At 37.3% G+C, this 16,038-nt stretch overlaps 1 protein-coding gene across 3 annotated transcripts in view; it reads left to right on the forward strand.

Annotated features, from left to right (window-relative positions):
- Positions 1-16,038, forward strand: part of KIF13A (kinesin family member 13A) — a 101,369-nt gene that overhangs the window by 46,489 nt on the left and 38,842 nt on the right. For all 3 annotated transcript variants that reach the window (XM_021553345.3, XM_021553325.3, XM_021553332.3), the window contains exons 5-11: positions 5,096-5,188; positions 5,687-5,867; positions 6,866-6,953; positions 8,255-8,389; positions 8,858-8,970; positions 13,898-14,009; positions 14,414-14,626. In XM_021553345.3, coding sequence (XP_021409020.1) covers positions 5,096-5,188; positions 5,687-5,867; positions 6,866-6,953; positions 8,255-8,389; positions 8,858-8,970; positions 13,898-14,009; positions 14,414-14,626 — 935 coding nt within the window. The remainder of the gene's footprint in view (positions 1-5,095; positions 5,189-5,686; positions 5,868-6,865; positions 6,954-8,254; positions 8,390-8,857; positions 8,971-13,897; positions 14,010-14,413; positions 14,627-16,038) is intronic.

Below are 16,038 nucleotides of genomic sequence, written 5' to 3' on the forward strand. Positions count from 1 at the left end.
CTAAACTGGTATCTCTTGGATATGCTGATCTGGAAGCTAGGTACATTAAGCACTCCCTGCCCAAAGTAGCTGTCTGTGGATGTGTAAATTTAATGTCATTGCCAGGAGCACGGATGAGTTGCATATTTAAAAGGAAATGTATAATGCTTGACAGCTAAGTCCAGACTGCTTGAAAATGTAAGTTGTATGAGTTTTAGGCTGAAGTAAAATGCTTAGAAAAGGCATATGTGATAAATTTAGTTCCTTGAAAAACCCTTTTACCTGTATCACAGAAATAAAGTTTTAACAAGTGAAAGGTTTAACAAGTACTAAGCTACCCTATCAATCATTGCTCTCTGTGCAACACCAAACGTGGTCATCTTGCACTGTGTTGAATGGATATATAGTTGTGTATATCACACTGTAATAAAGCTTTAGCTGATTGACAAGTGAGTCATGAGAACACACAGAATGGTGTGTACCACAGACAATGTACATGGATAACTCTTCCTTGCTGTTCTTTTTTTAATGTCTACAAACCCAAAGTTTGTCTACTCCTGGAAATGCACATTTATTACAGGATCTATAAAACTATCACCCATGATCAGATTTATTTTATTTCTCACTTTATTGATCAATCTATGCTACTATCAGCACTTACTAATATTATTTACTCAAGAGTGAGTTTCCTGTTTGGATAAACTAAATTGCATGGGTAACTGAAAACAATTCTCAATCCCTGGGGATGTAGGGCTGACCCTGAAATCGTATTAGCCATCTTTCTTTTATGAGAGATCTTCAACTTATTTAGCTGAACGTAAGGCTTTTTTTTTCATACTAATTTTCTTTCTGTGCTCATGTTTGGGAAGTACCTACCTTGTCTTTCCAGTACTTGAAAACATGGGTATTGTTGCTGTTGGCAGCAGAATTGCTTTTTAAGGAATTTTTTCCTGTTGAAGTGGAAACTGCAGACTTAAATTCTAAGTCATACAGTGATATCACGAATAGAAATAGTGAAGATAACCTTCATGTGATGAAAAACTCGTGGAGGGCATCTTTGCAGCTGTCCTTGCAGGACTGTCTCTCATAAAAACAGCAGGGAGTCTGGAGTACAGAAAAGAAGGTAAACTCTACAAGCCTTTGTGGAATTGGTGTTCTGATCTCCGCCCCCTAAGGTAAGGGGGTACTTTAACAACTTGATATATTGTGTTAGAGAGAGCCCATCCAACCTGTCCTGGAACACTTCCAGGGATGGGGCTTCCACAGCTTCTCTGGGCCACCTGTGCCAGTGCCTTGTCAACCTCACAGTAAAGAGGTTTCTCCATATAGCTCGTCTGAACCTATACTCTTTCAGTGTGGGGGCTTTTCATTTGTTTTTGTTTGGTTGCTTTTTACACTGAATATTGATGCTGTACATTTCTGAACAGTTTGTGTCAGTGTCATTCCAAGCAAAGAATGGTTTGTGCTAATCATCACATGCTAGCTTCTGCACCTTTTTTCTGATGATTTTTTTTTCTGAAAGACATAGTTAGATGTTTGGTGCAAATATGGGTCTCTCATTGGGAAGGGGTGAAAAAGAAGTCAATAAAGTAGTTTTTGAGGAGGGGGGTAATTTGGTTGTAAGACAGAATGAGTTTGCCTTGATCTGGAAGATGAGCATTGCCTATCAGCTGCAGTAGAGGTGTTTTAAGAGTAAACAAAATAGCTTATTATCATTTGGTCATGGCTTGAATGGGTCAGGAGTCAGTTCATGGATAAAGGACACACCTGCTCGCCTTGAAAAGCTCACAGAGACAAATAACTGCTCGTCATTTTGGTGAAAAGGAGGATATTGAGAAATTCTCAGAGATGAGAACAAAGGATTCTTTTTACAAGCCTGGACAACAGTAAGAGCATATTGAAGTCTGCAATGAAGTGGATTTTTAAAAGGAAGAAAATAAACCCTTCAGTTTGGGAAGGATTGAAGAGATGGCATAAATAACTACTGCAGCACTTAGGCAGGTCCATTCCTAGAGCCCCACAATATATTGACTTGCCCGTGGGTTTTTCATAGACTCATTAACCTGCATCATGTTTGCCCTGAAATCTCAGTTCTGTGTTTCTGCAGGCTCCTGAGAGGCCATACACCTGATTTGGAGCTAAACTGTAATTTTACAGGAAATATGTATGCTGACTGCAGCACTTTTCTTTTAAAAGGAAGCAAACCAGACACGAGAGACAGTGAGAGTTTGAGCAGACACAAGTGTCTTGTCTATTTGTAGTTTTCAGTTAACATTGAAGATGTTCCTGGTCTGCAAGAAAAATTCACTAGACTTTGTGTCCCTTTCCTCAAAAGGATGGGCAGAGGGGAGATTTTGGTGTTTGAGAACTGGCAGCTCATTTGCTTACCCTGGGCTCCCTGGCAGCCTTGGATGTGCTGTCCTGAGCTTGCCCCTGCTCTGAGCAAAAGGTGGGAGAGGAGATGGATGTCTCTGGCCTTCAGTTGCCTCTAAGATGCTAAATTGTCTTAGCCAGCTGGAAGATTGGGATTTCCCCTCTTAAAGGCTGTAAGGGTTAGTGTAGGGGAAATCGTCCTGTTAGGCAATCTTTTTTTTAAAATTTCTCCCATTTGTGGAAAATTAAGTCATAAGTTAAAACCACTGCTTACCTCCTTAAATGCTAGGCATCTGTGGAAGAAAAGTTGTATAAATAAGAAAAAGTATGAATTGCAGACAGTATAGATTTATTTAGCAAAACAGAAATGCAGCAGTGTTGACACTGAATCTATATTATTTCTTTTGACTGTAAATGCATATGGACATAATTTTGTATGATACAGAGTTTGTAATCGGTTTTCAGACCCACTAATAAAATTCAAGGCGGGGGAGTGTGGTTTCTTAATGAAAAATAGCAAAATGTAATGGATAAGATACTGCTACTCTCAGTGCCCTGCATTTGCAAGTTAATAAAATATCTATAGTTGAAGTTCAGCATTTTGTGTTCTTTTCTGTGAGTGCACTTAAAACCAAATCTTATTTTATCCCATGATCATTTCAATGGTACTATAAACAACACTCTTTAATGGCCCATTTTTCTGTGTTGGTATTGCTGAGCTCTTCAAATATGTAATAAAAATACCATTTTAGGGTTGTGTATCAGTGTCTCATTGATTTTCTGTTTGTGATGACAGTTTGAAAATTAAATCTCTCCTGAAAAATAAACCCAGCTTTGCTGGTGAGATTTAAAGTGGATTTCTCCCCTGATATTTATCAGTAAAAAAATCTGTAGGTCATCCTATGGTCATTATGACTATGCACTGTTTTAAAATACTTTGGTATTTGCTTTTTTTTTCCATAGGAAACATGGAGGAGGTTACTGGTTTATTGTTTGTCAGAAGTGGGTGATAAAAGTTTTTTCTTCTTATGACAAAAGGTTTTGCCTTCCACTCACAATCACTGTGTAATGTATATATGCTTTTTCTTTTAATATTTATATTCAGCTTCAGTCTTTGCTTGATTTTGTGTTCTTGCTCAGCAAGATAATAAGTGGCTCCCTCAGGAGCTGGTTAGAAAGCAACTTTTTGTTTATTCTACATTCTTATTAAAATCTTCTGCTAATATATTTCATTCATCAGTAGTTGAGCATCCTCTGTTTCCAAGCTGTTGAACAGTGCTCTCTCAGCACAGGTATTATAAAATGACCAAGTGACCCGTAGTTGAATGAGAAGTGACTGAATGAGCATGGTGAAGCAAGTGGAGTTACTCCAGAATACAGTGGATTTTCCTCTGATTTTAGTTCCTATATTCAGCGTTTCTGAACTGTGTTAGTGCAAGTCCAGTGACACTTTGGAATTTTAGAAATTCAGCTAGAAAGACTCACAAAGACCATTTTATAGTTTGTCGCTGCACTAGTTTTTTTTTCTCTACAGAAGAAAAAAAATAGGTTATAATAAAAGGAAAATGAAAGTAATGTACTTTCTTGTCCTCTTTACATGCCTCTAAAACATTCTGCAGTCATTCCAGAGGTGTTTCCGAAGGAATTCTCTGGTCTAGGGAATGTAGATGTTCTCATAAGTAATTGTGTAGCAAGATTGTATATTGTATGCTGGTATATGCCATTTTGAGAGTACAGAAGTCACTACTGCACCCACAGTGAGAAATAATTTCTCCCAACTGACAATTGCTGAAACTCCTATACCAAGATGAGAGAGGCAGCTGATCACAGGTGTTCAGAAAGTCACCAGGCAGCGAATCTAAATTTAAAACCATACACCTGAAGGTGAACAGCTCTCTTTGTTTTGGGTGTACACACAGCTGGTGTAATTGTCTGATCAGAACTCAAAGCAGACAACACATTAACCCTCTTTGTGGTGTACAAATTCTGGGCTTTCCTATTAAAAAAACAAACAAACAATATGACTGTTTTCATCTTCTACATCTGAAAGATAGAAGTGCTTCTAAAGTCTGCCTGGCTCAAGGAGACAATTTTCAGACTATATCAAATTCTGCAGCTGATGTTTCAAATTACAGATTTGGCAGAATATGTCCTCAAACCGCCCTGTTGAAGTCTCACAGCCTCCTAATACACATTTGCTTCCTGAATGTCATTGGAATGTTTTTATCTTGGTTCCAGAATCACCTTGGCACAAGGGGAATTGTAATGGCTTATGGTGAAACTTGAGGCTAGTTCCCAATAGAGCAACTACTTGTTCCTATGTGCCCCTAATGTCCTGGTTCATCAATGGGTTTCATTGAAATTTTGTTACAGGACTATTTTTACTCTTTTTGTTTTGATTCTTTTGACTCTTTTTGTTACAGGACTCTGTGATTAAATAATGCATATTAATTGCAGAAACTACACTGAAATAATAAAAAATTTAGACATCTGTGTTATTTTTGTAAGCATTCAACTTCTATGACACCTTTTGAAGAACTGCTCACTTTACAAGATAATCAGCAATATATTTAAACATGGGTAGCAACAGTTTTGATCTTATCATTCAGTTGTACATGAATAATATGCTTCCATTGGTGCTCTTAATGATAAAAAAATAATGTGTAAACCTTTTTTATTCTTGTTTTTGGTTAATTCTAGTATATTATACAATTTAAAATAAACAAACCCAACTATTTTCTAGGTCAAGAAGTGGTGTTCAAGTGCCTTGGAGAAGGAATTCTGGAAAAGGCCTTTCAGGGATATAATGCTTGTATTTTTGCCTACGGACAGACAGGTGAGTGTCCTAAGAGGGGAGAACACTTTGTACACGTGGGAAGTGAGAACAACAAAACATAAATATTAAGGTAGATGACATTTAAAAGTTACATTTTGAAATATCATGATATTTCATATATGTCTAGTTACAAGCAGTGACAAGTGTATTCTTAAAAGCTGCTCTGTCAGTATGATCCTGGTTGCTACCTGTTATGGCCTCTTTCAAAGCCCTGAAAGGAGTAGTCCCTGATGGAGATTCATTCAGTTTTGAGTGTTTAAGTGTATTCCAAGGGGCTCCAAGTAATGTCCCTACTGAAAGAAACCTTCAGGATAATTTCTCTTTTTGTTTACCTCTACCTTGTCCAAAGAATAAGCTATCTCTCTGAAATAGCATGTCATGTTGTTCTGATACATGCTCCTGGAGCAATAAAAAGAGAATGAAAATGTGCTTCTTGAATGAATGAGTAATTAAGAAATTATATTCTAAGGCGTTTTCTTCTCCTTTTTTTTCTTTTAGGTTCAGGAAAGTCCTTTTCCATGATGGGCAATGCAGAGCAGCTGGGTCTGATCCCACGGCTCTGTTGTGCTTTATTTCAGAGAATCTCTGTAGAAGAAAATGAATCTCATTCTTTTAAAGTTGAAGTGTCCTATATGGAAATCTACAATGAAAAAGTCAGAGATCTGCTTGACCCAAAAGGGTGAGTAGCTTCACTTTCCCCCACAGCCTTCTGTATTTTTGTCTAAAACTATAAAAATAGGAATTGGTTTTGGAAGCCCCTGAGAAGGTTTTTTTTTCAGAGTGTATGTTTATGTGACTTCTTTAGAGAGGATTAGATATCAAAGAAAGAAGAAGATATTCATATAATAGCTGATGTGATTAATTTAAACATTTGGATAGCATCCTACTGATGCAAACAAATACTTTATGAAATACTTTACCACCAGAAAGCAAGACCACATACGAGTAAATTCTGGGGCATTTTTGCCAGATGATCCAGGCAGTATTTTTGTAGAAATTTTCAGCAGCTAGGAGAAATTTGAAGCATATTTACAGCTTGGTCCTTATGGTTTAGATATTGAACGTTTTTGAATGTAGAAAGGCGACACCTTAGAATTTACTTAGGAATTCTTTCTTCTGTTTTGTCTGTACAGAAATAGTGGTTACGCTCTCTGGCTTGGAGATGTGTATACAGGAAAGCAGTTTGACAAGACTTGTTCAACTGAGCATTGATATATGTGGTTTATATTTCAGCTCTTGAACAGAGTTGCTGAATGTGTTGTATGCAAGTTAGTTAAGATAGATTTCAGACTTACTTGGTATGTGCCAATGAAGTATAGAAAATGTAAAAAGAATTTAGCAAATTGCTGGGGGGAAGGTTTTTAATCTCATTTTTTTCTTTTTTTGCTCAGCATTCTTTCTGCCAATCAAGGCATTTCAGGTTTTGTTCCAGCCACAAATACCAGGGTGGGAAGATGCATTAAAAATAATTTATACATATTGATCAAAACTGGTTAGATTGGTTTGAGTCTTTATTATTTGCGTTAAAAATTCTGGAATATTTTTTTCTTCCTGTTATAATTAAAAAAGACATACATTGAATTCTGCTATATTAATGGTACTTGTTTCATATTAGGGTGATTTTTGGATATCCATGCTAATTAGTAGATTGTGCATGAGGTGTACTTTATTCCACAGGAGTCGGCAGTCCCTCAAGGTTCGAGAGCACAAGGTGTTGGGTCCATATGTCGATGGCCTGTCTCAGCTGGCTGTTACAAACTTTGAGGTAAATCTAAGCCAGGAACAAGTTTATAAATAACATCTATGTACATGAGCAGTAGGAGTCACAGAAGTAGTAAAATAATGTCTATCCAGATATTTTGGTTCTTGAATTATGATCTCTGGCCATATTGGCCATAATCACTGGCCTATTGGCCACATATGGCCAAAGATCTTTAATTCTTCAGGAATATTTATTTCATGTGAAAGCATTGGGTTTGCCCTTATATTGTCAGTTACAAATATAGCAGTAGTAAGTCATTAATTGGCAGTTTCACTGCATATAATATATGCCATGAACTCTATATTTGCTTGACACAGGAAATACAATGATTCTAAAATAAGGATATTAGTCTTTCAGCATGAATTTGACTTTGTTGTTGAACACTACATTCTGTTTTATATAGGTGTGTATATAGGTAATTCATAACTTAAATCACAACAGCGTCTAAGCCCACTTGATTTACCAAAACACATTCAAATAAATTAATATTGTAGAAGGCAATGAACCACTGTAGGCACAATGGAAAAAATTAAAGCAGTGCAGTTTTATGAATTGTGTAGGACTTCCTTTTTATGAGGAAACTGATTTGGAAATCTGATTTGGAAGTGTTTTCAAAAAAAGTTAATTATTTGTGTAGTTTATGTCCTACTTTTCTTATGTTTTCTGCAGCATCTGTGCATATTATACCATTATAAAAACTGATTTTGCAGCTTCTATGGTGAATTGCTTAGTTTGAAAGCACATCTCTTTTGTGCAAATTCTAGTATGTGTTGTTCATGCTTAGGTTTTGGCTGATGACTTCAGAAATGGTTTTGGAAGACTCAGTAAGCACATATATCTGGCTCTGCGTAGTCATCTTTGTCTTGCACAAAGGTACAGGTTGAAGTGAGGTAATGTTTTGAGCCATTAAGTGAAGATAGCATTAGTGCAGGTCAGTAAAGAGATGCCCTGTGTTCACTTGTGTAAGTGAATCCGTGCTGGCCTGATTCCTGGCATTACACAATATGATTTGTAATGTGGATGTCACCAATATATTTCAGCAGCAGATAAGGAAAATGTGAACTGACAGTAGTTGCTGAGCTTTAAGTGTAGCACTTAAAACCATGGGTATGATTTAACATTGTTCTGTGGATTTATATGCCTCTGTAGCAATACATTTCAAAATGTGCAAAGAATTTTCTCATTACTTCTACCTTCCCTTCTTCCTCTCTCCCACACACCCTTCCATCTAGATGGGGATTTTGGTCAGCAAGCACAATACTTTGCTTTTATCCTAGCATCCTGTTTTACTCTTTTTGCTCTAGGATATTGAGTCACTGATGTCAGAGGGAAACAAATCACGAACAGTTGCTGCAACCAACATGAATGAAGAAAGCAGCCGCTCTCATGCTGTGTTCAATATTACAGTGACTCAGACACTCTATGACCTGCATTCTGGTGTACGTATTTCTGCTGATTAATTAATGAAGTTGTGGTGGATTCTTCTTCCTTTCTCTTCCACATACATTATCTGTTTGACTGTGTTTTGACTTGTGATGCCGTGGAGTCCAGTAATCAAGATTGAGAGAACCCTGGAAGAGTGAGGAAGCACACCACATAAAAAAACAAATGGATTGCTTTTTAAGATTATGTTGACACCACAAAACTTTCTTATGTTTTAACTATTACTGGAGTTAACATGTTTTAATGGCTTACGCTGCCATAAGGTTACCACACAGCTGATTCTGGTTCCTTGGTGCTTCAGGCCTTTACTAGAAAATATATGACTTTCAAAGATATATAAGACTTCTGACAGTTCCGTCATCTCTCATGTCTCAAATGTGATATTTTAACCCACATTATTATGAAGAACAGTGCTTCATGCCAGTGTTTCTTAGCTGTTGTTCTCCCATGTCCCATCTGTACAGAATTCTGGTGAGAAGGTCAGCAAGATCAGCCTGGTGGATCTGGCTGGGAGCGAGAGAGTGTCCAAAACGGGAGCTGCAGGAGAGCGCCTGAAGGAAGGCAGCAACATAAACAAGTAAGACATCGGCATACGCAGGCTGCGAGCCTTAATCTTGAAGGAATCACTGTTGGTTCCCTGGCCACCTCTTGGTGTGCTTGTCACAAGTCAGCTCAAATGAGCTTCATCAGAAGCAGTTCAGTATGGCTCTTTCAGCTGCTCTGTGCTGAGAAGCATGTGTTTCCTGACATTGGCATAGGGATCCTGATTCATACTTGACTCAGATGAAAGCTGTATGAATTTTATCTGGAAAAAGTGGCAGGAGTGCTCTTTAATTAAGCATATACCTTTTGTGATTCATTTATACACCCTGTCCCCAGGCTTATGTGTTTGTCTCATCATCTGCTCAAGGAAGAATGCAAAGTTGCAGAGTTGAATGGCTTTGTTCCAACATGAATTAAAATATGTAAGGGTATAATGCACAGTTTGAGAAAATCGGATCAGAATGAAGCTGTGTTGGTTTAGCATTGCCTTGGGCATTTGTGCTCAAGCAATGACAAGTTTCAAAGCACATTTTTAGCCATAATTACTGTGCTATTGTGCAAAAGCAAGAATGTAGCGCATTATTACTGCTGTCTAAAATATACTAATATTTTGGGAAAGAAAGACTGTAACTGTTACATTAAAAGCCACTGATTTTTCAATGTATTTCAAAATGTTACAAAATGTTTTGGTTTTTTTATGTTCACAATGACAGCACAATATGTGTATGAGCAGCACACATACTTAACAATGATTCAAATTTACCTCTTGTTAATTTAAACATGTTTACTCTTTCTAGCTTAGTTTCTAATCTACTTTGTGTCTAATGTGTCATATTGGTAGCCACATTGGCATATTTCTTATGAAACAAAATGATGTGGCTGTCTTTGCCTAATGGCAGATACTGTAATCTTACCCCACAGGTTCCTAGTTAAATTCAGATTGGTTTTACTAGAAACGATATTTGTATTTTACATAAACAAAGGTGAAATTAGATGTTTCTGTCTAATTTTTGGGAAAGAATTCATATGCCACTTCTCCCAACAGCAATTAACAAATTACAAATATAACTATAATATAACTATGGATACAGAAAGACTTCTTTTTTTTTTCCTTTTAGTATCTTCATTCAGTGTTAAACTTGCATGGTATCAATGCTATAGGAGAGGGTTGTTTGGCCTATGCTGAACCTCTGATAATACAGAACTTCAGATAAAAGCATCAAACATGTCTGTAAAAAGTTTTTTAAAAAGAAAACTAAGCAGCTCTACATTTTCTATTAAATTAAATTCTTGTATGATATAAATCTGTAATACTTAGTCAATTTATTTAACATTCTCTATTTGAAATCTGTTTTGGAACTGATAGGCAAAAGAGAATTCTTAGTGTTTGGTGTCTTCTATTAGAGTTTTGCTGTTGGAGCTTTAATGAAGTCTGACTTTTTTAAGCCTAAAAATAGATGTATATGTTTAGTCAGACTAGTTCTTTGGAGGTCAATGTGTGCAATCTTCTTTAGGGTACGATGCAACTTACTCGTTAGGGAAAGATAATAACTTATTTCTGGAGTACTACTTGATAGAGTATATTTAAACCTTACTATGTCAGCTCCTTTTCTTATTATAGTTCTTCTATAAAAAACCCCAGTAACATATATCGGTGGCGTGTGTTATGTTTAATGAGATAAAAAAATTGACCTGCTGGCAAGTAAACTTGCTGCTAGTTTTATGTTTTATTGCCTTGAAGAAGAATGTGGAAATAATGTGCCTGTTTATTCAGTGTCTGTACTGTTTGTTTCTGATGAAAACTGGCTAGAGCTGTGGCTAGATGCAGCCTTGGTCCCACAACCTTTCCTGTTGAAAATGTTCTTTCCTGTCTTGGGGACAGCATGTTTCAGAGTGGGGCTGCACTCCCACTTACTGAAGCAACTGAGAGTTGTGTCATTTTGTGTCAATATCTCCCTTAAGTTGTAATGGAGATGGCTTCTGTTTTTTTCTCAAAGCTGGTGTAGAGTTACCTTAGTGTAAAGGAGGTTTTTGGGAGATTTGCCATACCTCATAGGAAAGCTGGATGTGCTCGTTCCTCTCCAGGATGTGCTAGTTCCCATACCCAGTGCAGAAAAGGAGGTGCTTAACAACTCTTTGTGGTGTAGTCAAAGAACTTCCAGAACACAGTAGTAGGAGGAAGCAGAATAAACAATCTGTCAATTAGTGGCTACCAAAAAAAATACTTTCTGTGAGCAGTCTGCAATTTTACCTCTGATTAGTAAAATCATAGCTGTTGTCATTTTAACTTTTGAATGCAAAAAGAAGGTGTAGGTGGGGACAAGGAATAGGTTGGGACAGGTCTGGCTCCAAGCTGATTTGAAGGAGGTTTTTAGTATTCAGAGTTAATTAATAGAAAAGTGGATTCTGCTCATTGAAGTATTTGTTTCTAAATTGTACAGAAGTAGCTTGAATGGGTGTCACTTAGGGACAGAATTGTTTCCCTGTGATGGGCAAGTGCCACTTCCTTTTGAATGCTGCTGGCTCAGGCTGTGGTGTGAGTGTGCAAGCTTCCCACTGCCCACTAGCAAGGACAGCCTGGTGCCTGAGGAACAGGGACAAGGAGAACAGACAGTGTGCAGAAATGGCACTTTCCTGTAATCTTGCAGCAAGTCCACTGTGCTCCCTCTGGAGTGACTCAGTCTGCTGTGTGCTATGGGCTTAGGACTTCTGGTTAATTCATGATATAAGTACCGTGAGATAGGATCAGAGTAATGACAGATCTCTGATGCATCATCCAGCAAAAAGCAAAGCAGCTGATGAGTCCTGTAATTATATTGTTGGGCAGCTTTGTATTATGAAATCTCAAGCAAACTACATAAATTATTCCAATTTGGCTCTTATTGCAGATATTACTCTTAAAATAAAATCAATATTTATAAGGAGCAGTAATATTATCACATTTTTTAATCCCATGTTAATAAACTGTACCTTATCATTTCCTGTTCATTAAAATACAGTACCCATAACTCAAATTGGTGTTGCAGCCCAGGTGGGAAATAGTTTTCAAACACAGGTCTTTTTGAATCCCTGTTCATCCTACTTCCCTTCTGACTGTCCATTTCTTCCCCCTCCCTCAGGGTTTGGGCTTGGTTTTCATATTTCCCCCCATTTAAAGAGAGAAAGAGGAATCAGAGGAAAGTAGTCTAGGGTAGTTTTTTAGTTTTATGCTCCATGGACTCCATTAGGAGTGTGCTGATGGTGCTTTTCAGTTGTGCTGGAGGAGGTTGCTATAGAGCATCAGGGAGCATCCTACTATTTGCTCTTGCATGTTTAGCATGCTGTCATCTCTCTCTACAGAGATCAGAGGCTGGAGGCAAGAACTAGTTCTAGTTCTTCTTTTTCTGTCCTCCCCTCACAAGCATTCAGTGGTTGTTGGGCTTTTCTTTAGGCCACAAAACTAAAGTTTCTATTTTTTGCTATGAGTTTTTCAGAGGTGAATCAGAAAATTATACTACAGGCAAATTTACAAAATAGAGTGCTGTCTGGGAGTTCAGATTACCTACCTAGCCTTTCCTTAAATTTCTTTTAATTTTACTCCCAAGTCTGTGCTGTCTTTATATGCAATATGGCATACCTTTTGTGGCACATGTAATGGTTCTTGTTAACTTACCTTTGGATATCTTCCTTAAAATACTCTTCTGCAACATTTTTATCATTTTCTAAGTGCTATTTCTGAACCAGGGGCGGTTTCAAGCAGCACTGAATCTCTGTTTTAAATATGTGCAAATGCTGCCTATAAACCAAAATAGTATTACTACTTTGAAAAGAAAACATAAGAGGGTGGAGTGGAAGAGTACAATTAAAGAATTATTTGACTATCTAATTGCAATGCTGCTAAAGCTTTTTCCTTGGTACTTATAGAGATTAGCTGGATTTTGAGCAGGAGTGTGACAGACCCAGAATTCTCTTGGGCTTCAGCAATGTCTCCTTTAGGCATCTGTTTAATGTTCTCAGGCTCCTCAACAAGCTCATTATCTTAAACATACTCAACCCAAGAGCCCTGATGTCACTTAAAATTTACACAGGTTTATATAAGAATTGCATAATATAGTGCACATATGCTTTGAATGGATTGCTGTTGGTAGAAGCTGTACCAAAATGCATGAGTTGGCTATTTTCTTCATGTTTCTAGAGCGTTTGGGATTCAGCTGTCTGCTAAGCAATGTGGGGGCTTTTCTCTTTCACACTGGTGCAGCACCTTTATAAGTGGGAGATTGTTTGGTCTGTGGGCCCCAGAAGAAGCTGCTGAGGCTCTACCTCAGTTATAACCCAACCTATTTGTCAAGGGATCTCCTTGTCTGCCTCTTCTGATCGGCAGCTTCTATGGCTGGTCACTGCTTCACCAGGCAGATGAGTACTCCTGGGCCATAGCTGGATTTGTTCTGAGGATGCCTCCTTATAGCTGGAGAACTGTTTTGTTTTAGTTGGCATTTGAGTCAGCGTTCTTAACCACTGTTCCCCGAGCCAGGGGTTCCCGCTGTGCTGCCAACATGACTTGTAACACTGTCATGAGACTGCATCCAAATCAGAAGGATTCTTATCCTCTGAGAAGAGGTATTGTCTAACCAAGGGCAGTGATTTTTCATATACTGAAGCAGTCTATTTTAGACTTTTCAAACTATTCTAAATTATTACAACATAGTCTCAGTCTTTCTGAAATACGATCTTAGTACCACCTATGATGAAACACTGTTGATGCCAGTTTTTTTCCTCCAAATATATAACTTTAAAGAAATACACTGCATAGTTTAGAGCAGGGCAATGGTCTAGCTCATCTCTTGTGGCCATTTCCAACTTAAATTCTATGATATTTTAAAAATTAGATGTGAAGTTCTACAGAGCAATCAGTTTTTTCTGTGTTTTATTAAATCTGCATTTGGAATATGTGTTAAAGCTGTTTTGCTGTTTTGCATTTATAGATCACTTTCAACACTGGGCTTGGTTATATCATCACTTGCTGACCAGGCAGCAGGAAAGGGGAAAAACAAGTTTGTGCCTTACAGAGACTCTGTACTCACTTGGCTTCTCAAGGTAATTTATATTTTCTGTTCACCATGTTCACAAGATGTCAGCTTCTTCATTTGTAGCATTATTGTAATATGCCTCTGCACATAGACTTCCCATCTTTTTTAAAGAATTGAGTAAAGGAACTCTCATAGCTATGTTATTCCAAGTAATATGGACAGCAAAGTGTATCTTGTGTTAATTCAGTGCAAAATCCCTACTTGACTATTTTCAGTTGTAATAGAATCGAAGGTTGTAGAGGTGAGTAGAAATGTTTATGGAGCACACAGATTAGTTTATATCCAGAGTACATTTCAGTGCCTAAATAGTACTTTCAATGCCTTTATTAAGTATTTTAAGTCTCTTTGTGAAGACACTGTATAGTCTCAGAACAGTTTTTAACTCTTGAACTTCCTGTGACTGCTCTACAGGACAACTTAGGAGGAAACAGCCAAACTGCCATGATAGCCACAATTAGTCCAGCAGCAGACAACTATGAAGAAACACTCTCAACTCTGAGATATGCAGACAGAGCCAAAAGGATAGTTAATCATGCTGTGGTGAATGAAGACCCAAATGCTAGGGTCATCAGAGAATTACGTGAAGAAGTTGAGAAACTGAAAGAACAGCTCTCACAAGCTGAGGTAACTTTATACACAGTACAATGCAAAATGAGTTTCTCAAATGTCACATTCTGGAAGACCAGCTTTCTTACAAAACGTGGAAAGCAAGAGTCTTGCACCCATCCTTTTTTCTTCTTTCCTTTTTAAAAAAAACCAAAACTCTATCTTTTATCCTGAATCCAACATAATATATGCTTATCTTTAATAACTTTTAAATGAGGACAACATTGTACTGATGGTGACTCTTTTCAGTTCTTGAGGAACTCAAGGCCAAGCAATAATTGATGCAGCACAGATAAGGATTAGATTACATCTTCATTGTGTAGACTCACTTATTAACAAATTTATTTATTTTTTGCATTGGTGAACTGTATATATAATGTCAGATGGAAAAGTGTAAAAAGTCATAAATCTGTTATTGGACAACAAAATTCAGGGGATGTTTCTCTCTGACATTTGTGAAAATCTATTAAAAATTGTCAGAAATGCAACACTTAAAACCATCAACAATTTGCTTCACTGCCTTAATAGTTGACGCAGTGTGATTGATGCTTATCTTAGATTTATACTTCTATTTGAAGACTATAGTAAGTATCCAGGTAGGATAGTTTATTTGGTATCCCAGATATCTGAACAAATTAGGTGCTTAAACTGTTGGAAAATATTTTTTATCTTTTCCGGAAGGACACAAAATACTGATAGAAAAGGAACAGCACTGTGCTTGAGGGTAAATGTGTTTAAATTTCTTCATCATTTAAAGAATAGTGTTATTCATGTGAACACTTCCTTATAGAGTGAAATGGGAAAATCTTTAAGGAAAGGGAGCCATTCACTTTTTTCATAAATAAAACCCTGTTCTAAGCCCTTATTTTAATTTGTAAAACAGTATTGTAGCATATTGGCAGGCTGCAGCTGAACACAATCAGTAGGAAGGTGTCCAAAGTCTTACTAATTATTTTGTTAAGTGTTTTCTCATCTACCTTCTGTTAAAAACAGCTATATAGGGTTATAGGCCAACCTGTTGAATTGTTACTTGGCACTGGACATCTTCAAGCCCTTTCCTTTTGTTTCCTGTTACGAAATGAGAAGCCTGTGTTAGCTCCAGAACATGCCTTCCTCTGAAGGTAATCAGCAGGGTCAATCTGAAAGCTTTAATGCAACTCTAAGAACAGTTAAAAAACCAGGATAGGATGGAAGGCTAAATGTCTAAAGGGATTTGTGTTTGAAACTACTGTTGGAAAAAAGATGTTGCACTTGAACTTCAGACAGCTAGGAATTAAAGTTTTTAAATATTCACATATTTTAATACAATGAAGTTTGAGTGGCCAGGCCCAGAGATTTTTATTCTTACCATGAGCTCTGGAGCTATGTCAATCTTCAGCTACTTGAGATCTGGATCCAACAAAGGTGGCTTCTGTTCTTCTCCTCCTATT

The sequence above is a fragment of the Lonchura striata genome, chromosome 1 (genome assembly GCF_046129695.1).
Source record: "Lonchura striata isolate bLonStr1 chromosome 1, bLonStr1.mat, whole genome shotgun sequence".
In the NCBI taxonomy this organism is placed as follows: Eukaryota; Metazoa; Chordata; class Aves; order Passeriformes; family Estrildidae; genus Lonchura; species Lonchura striata.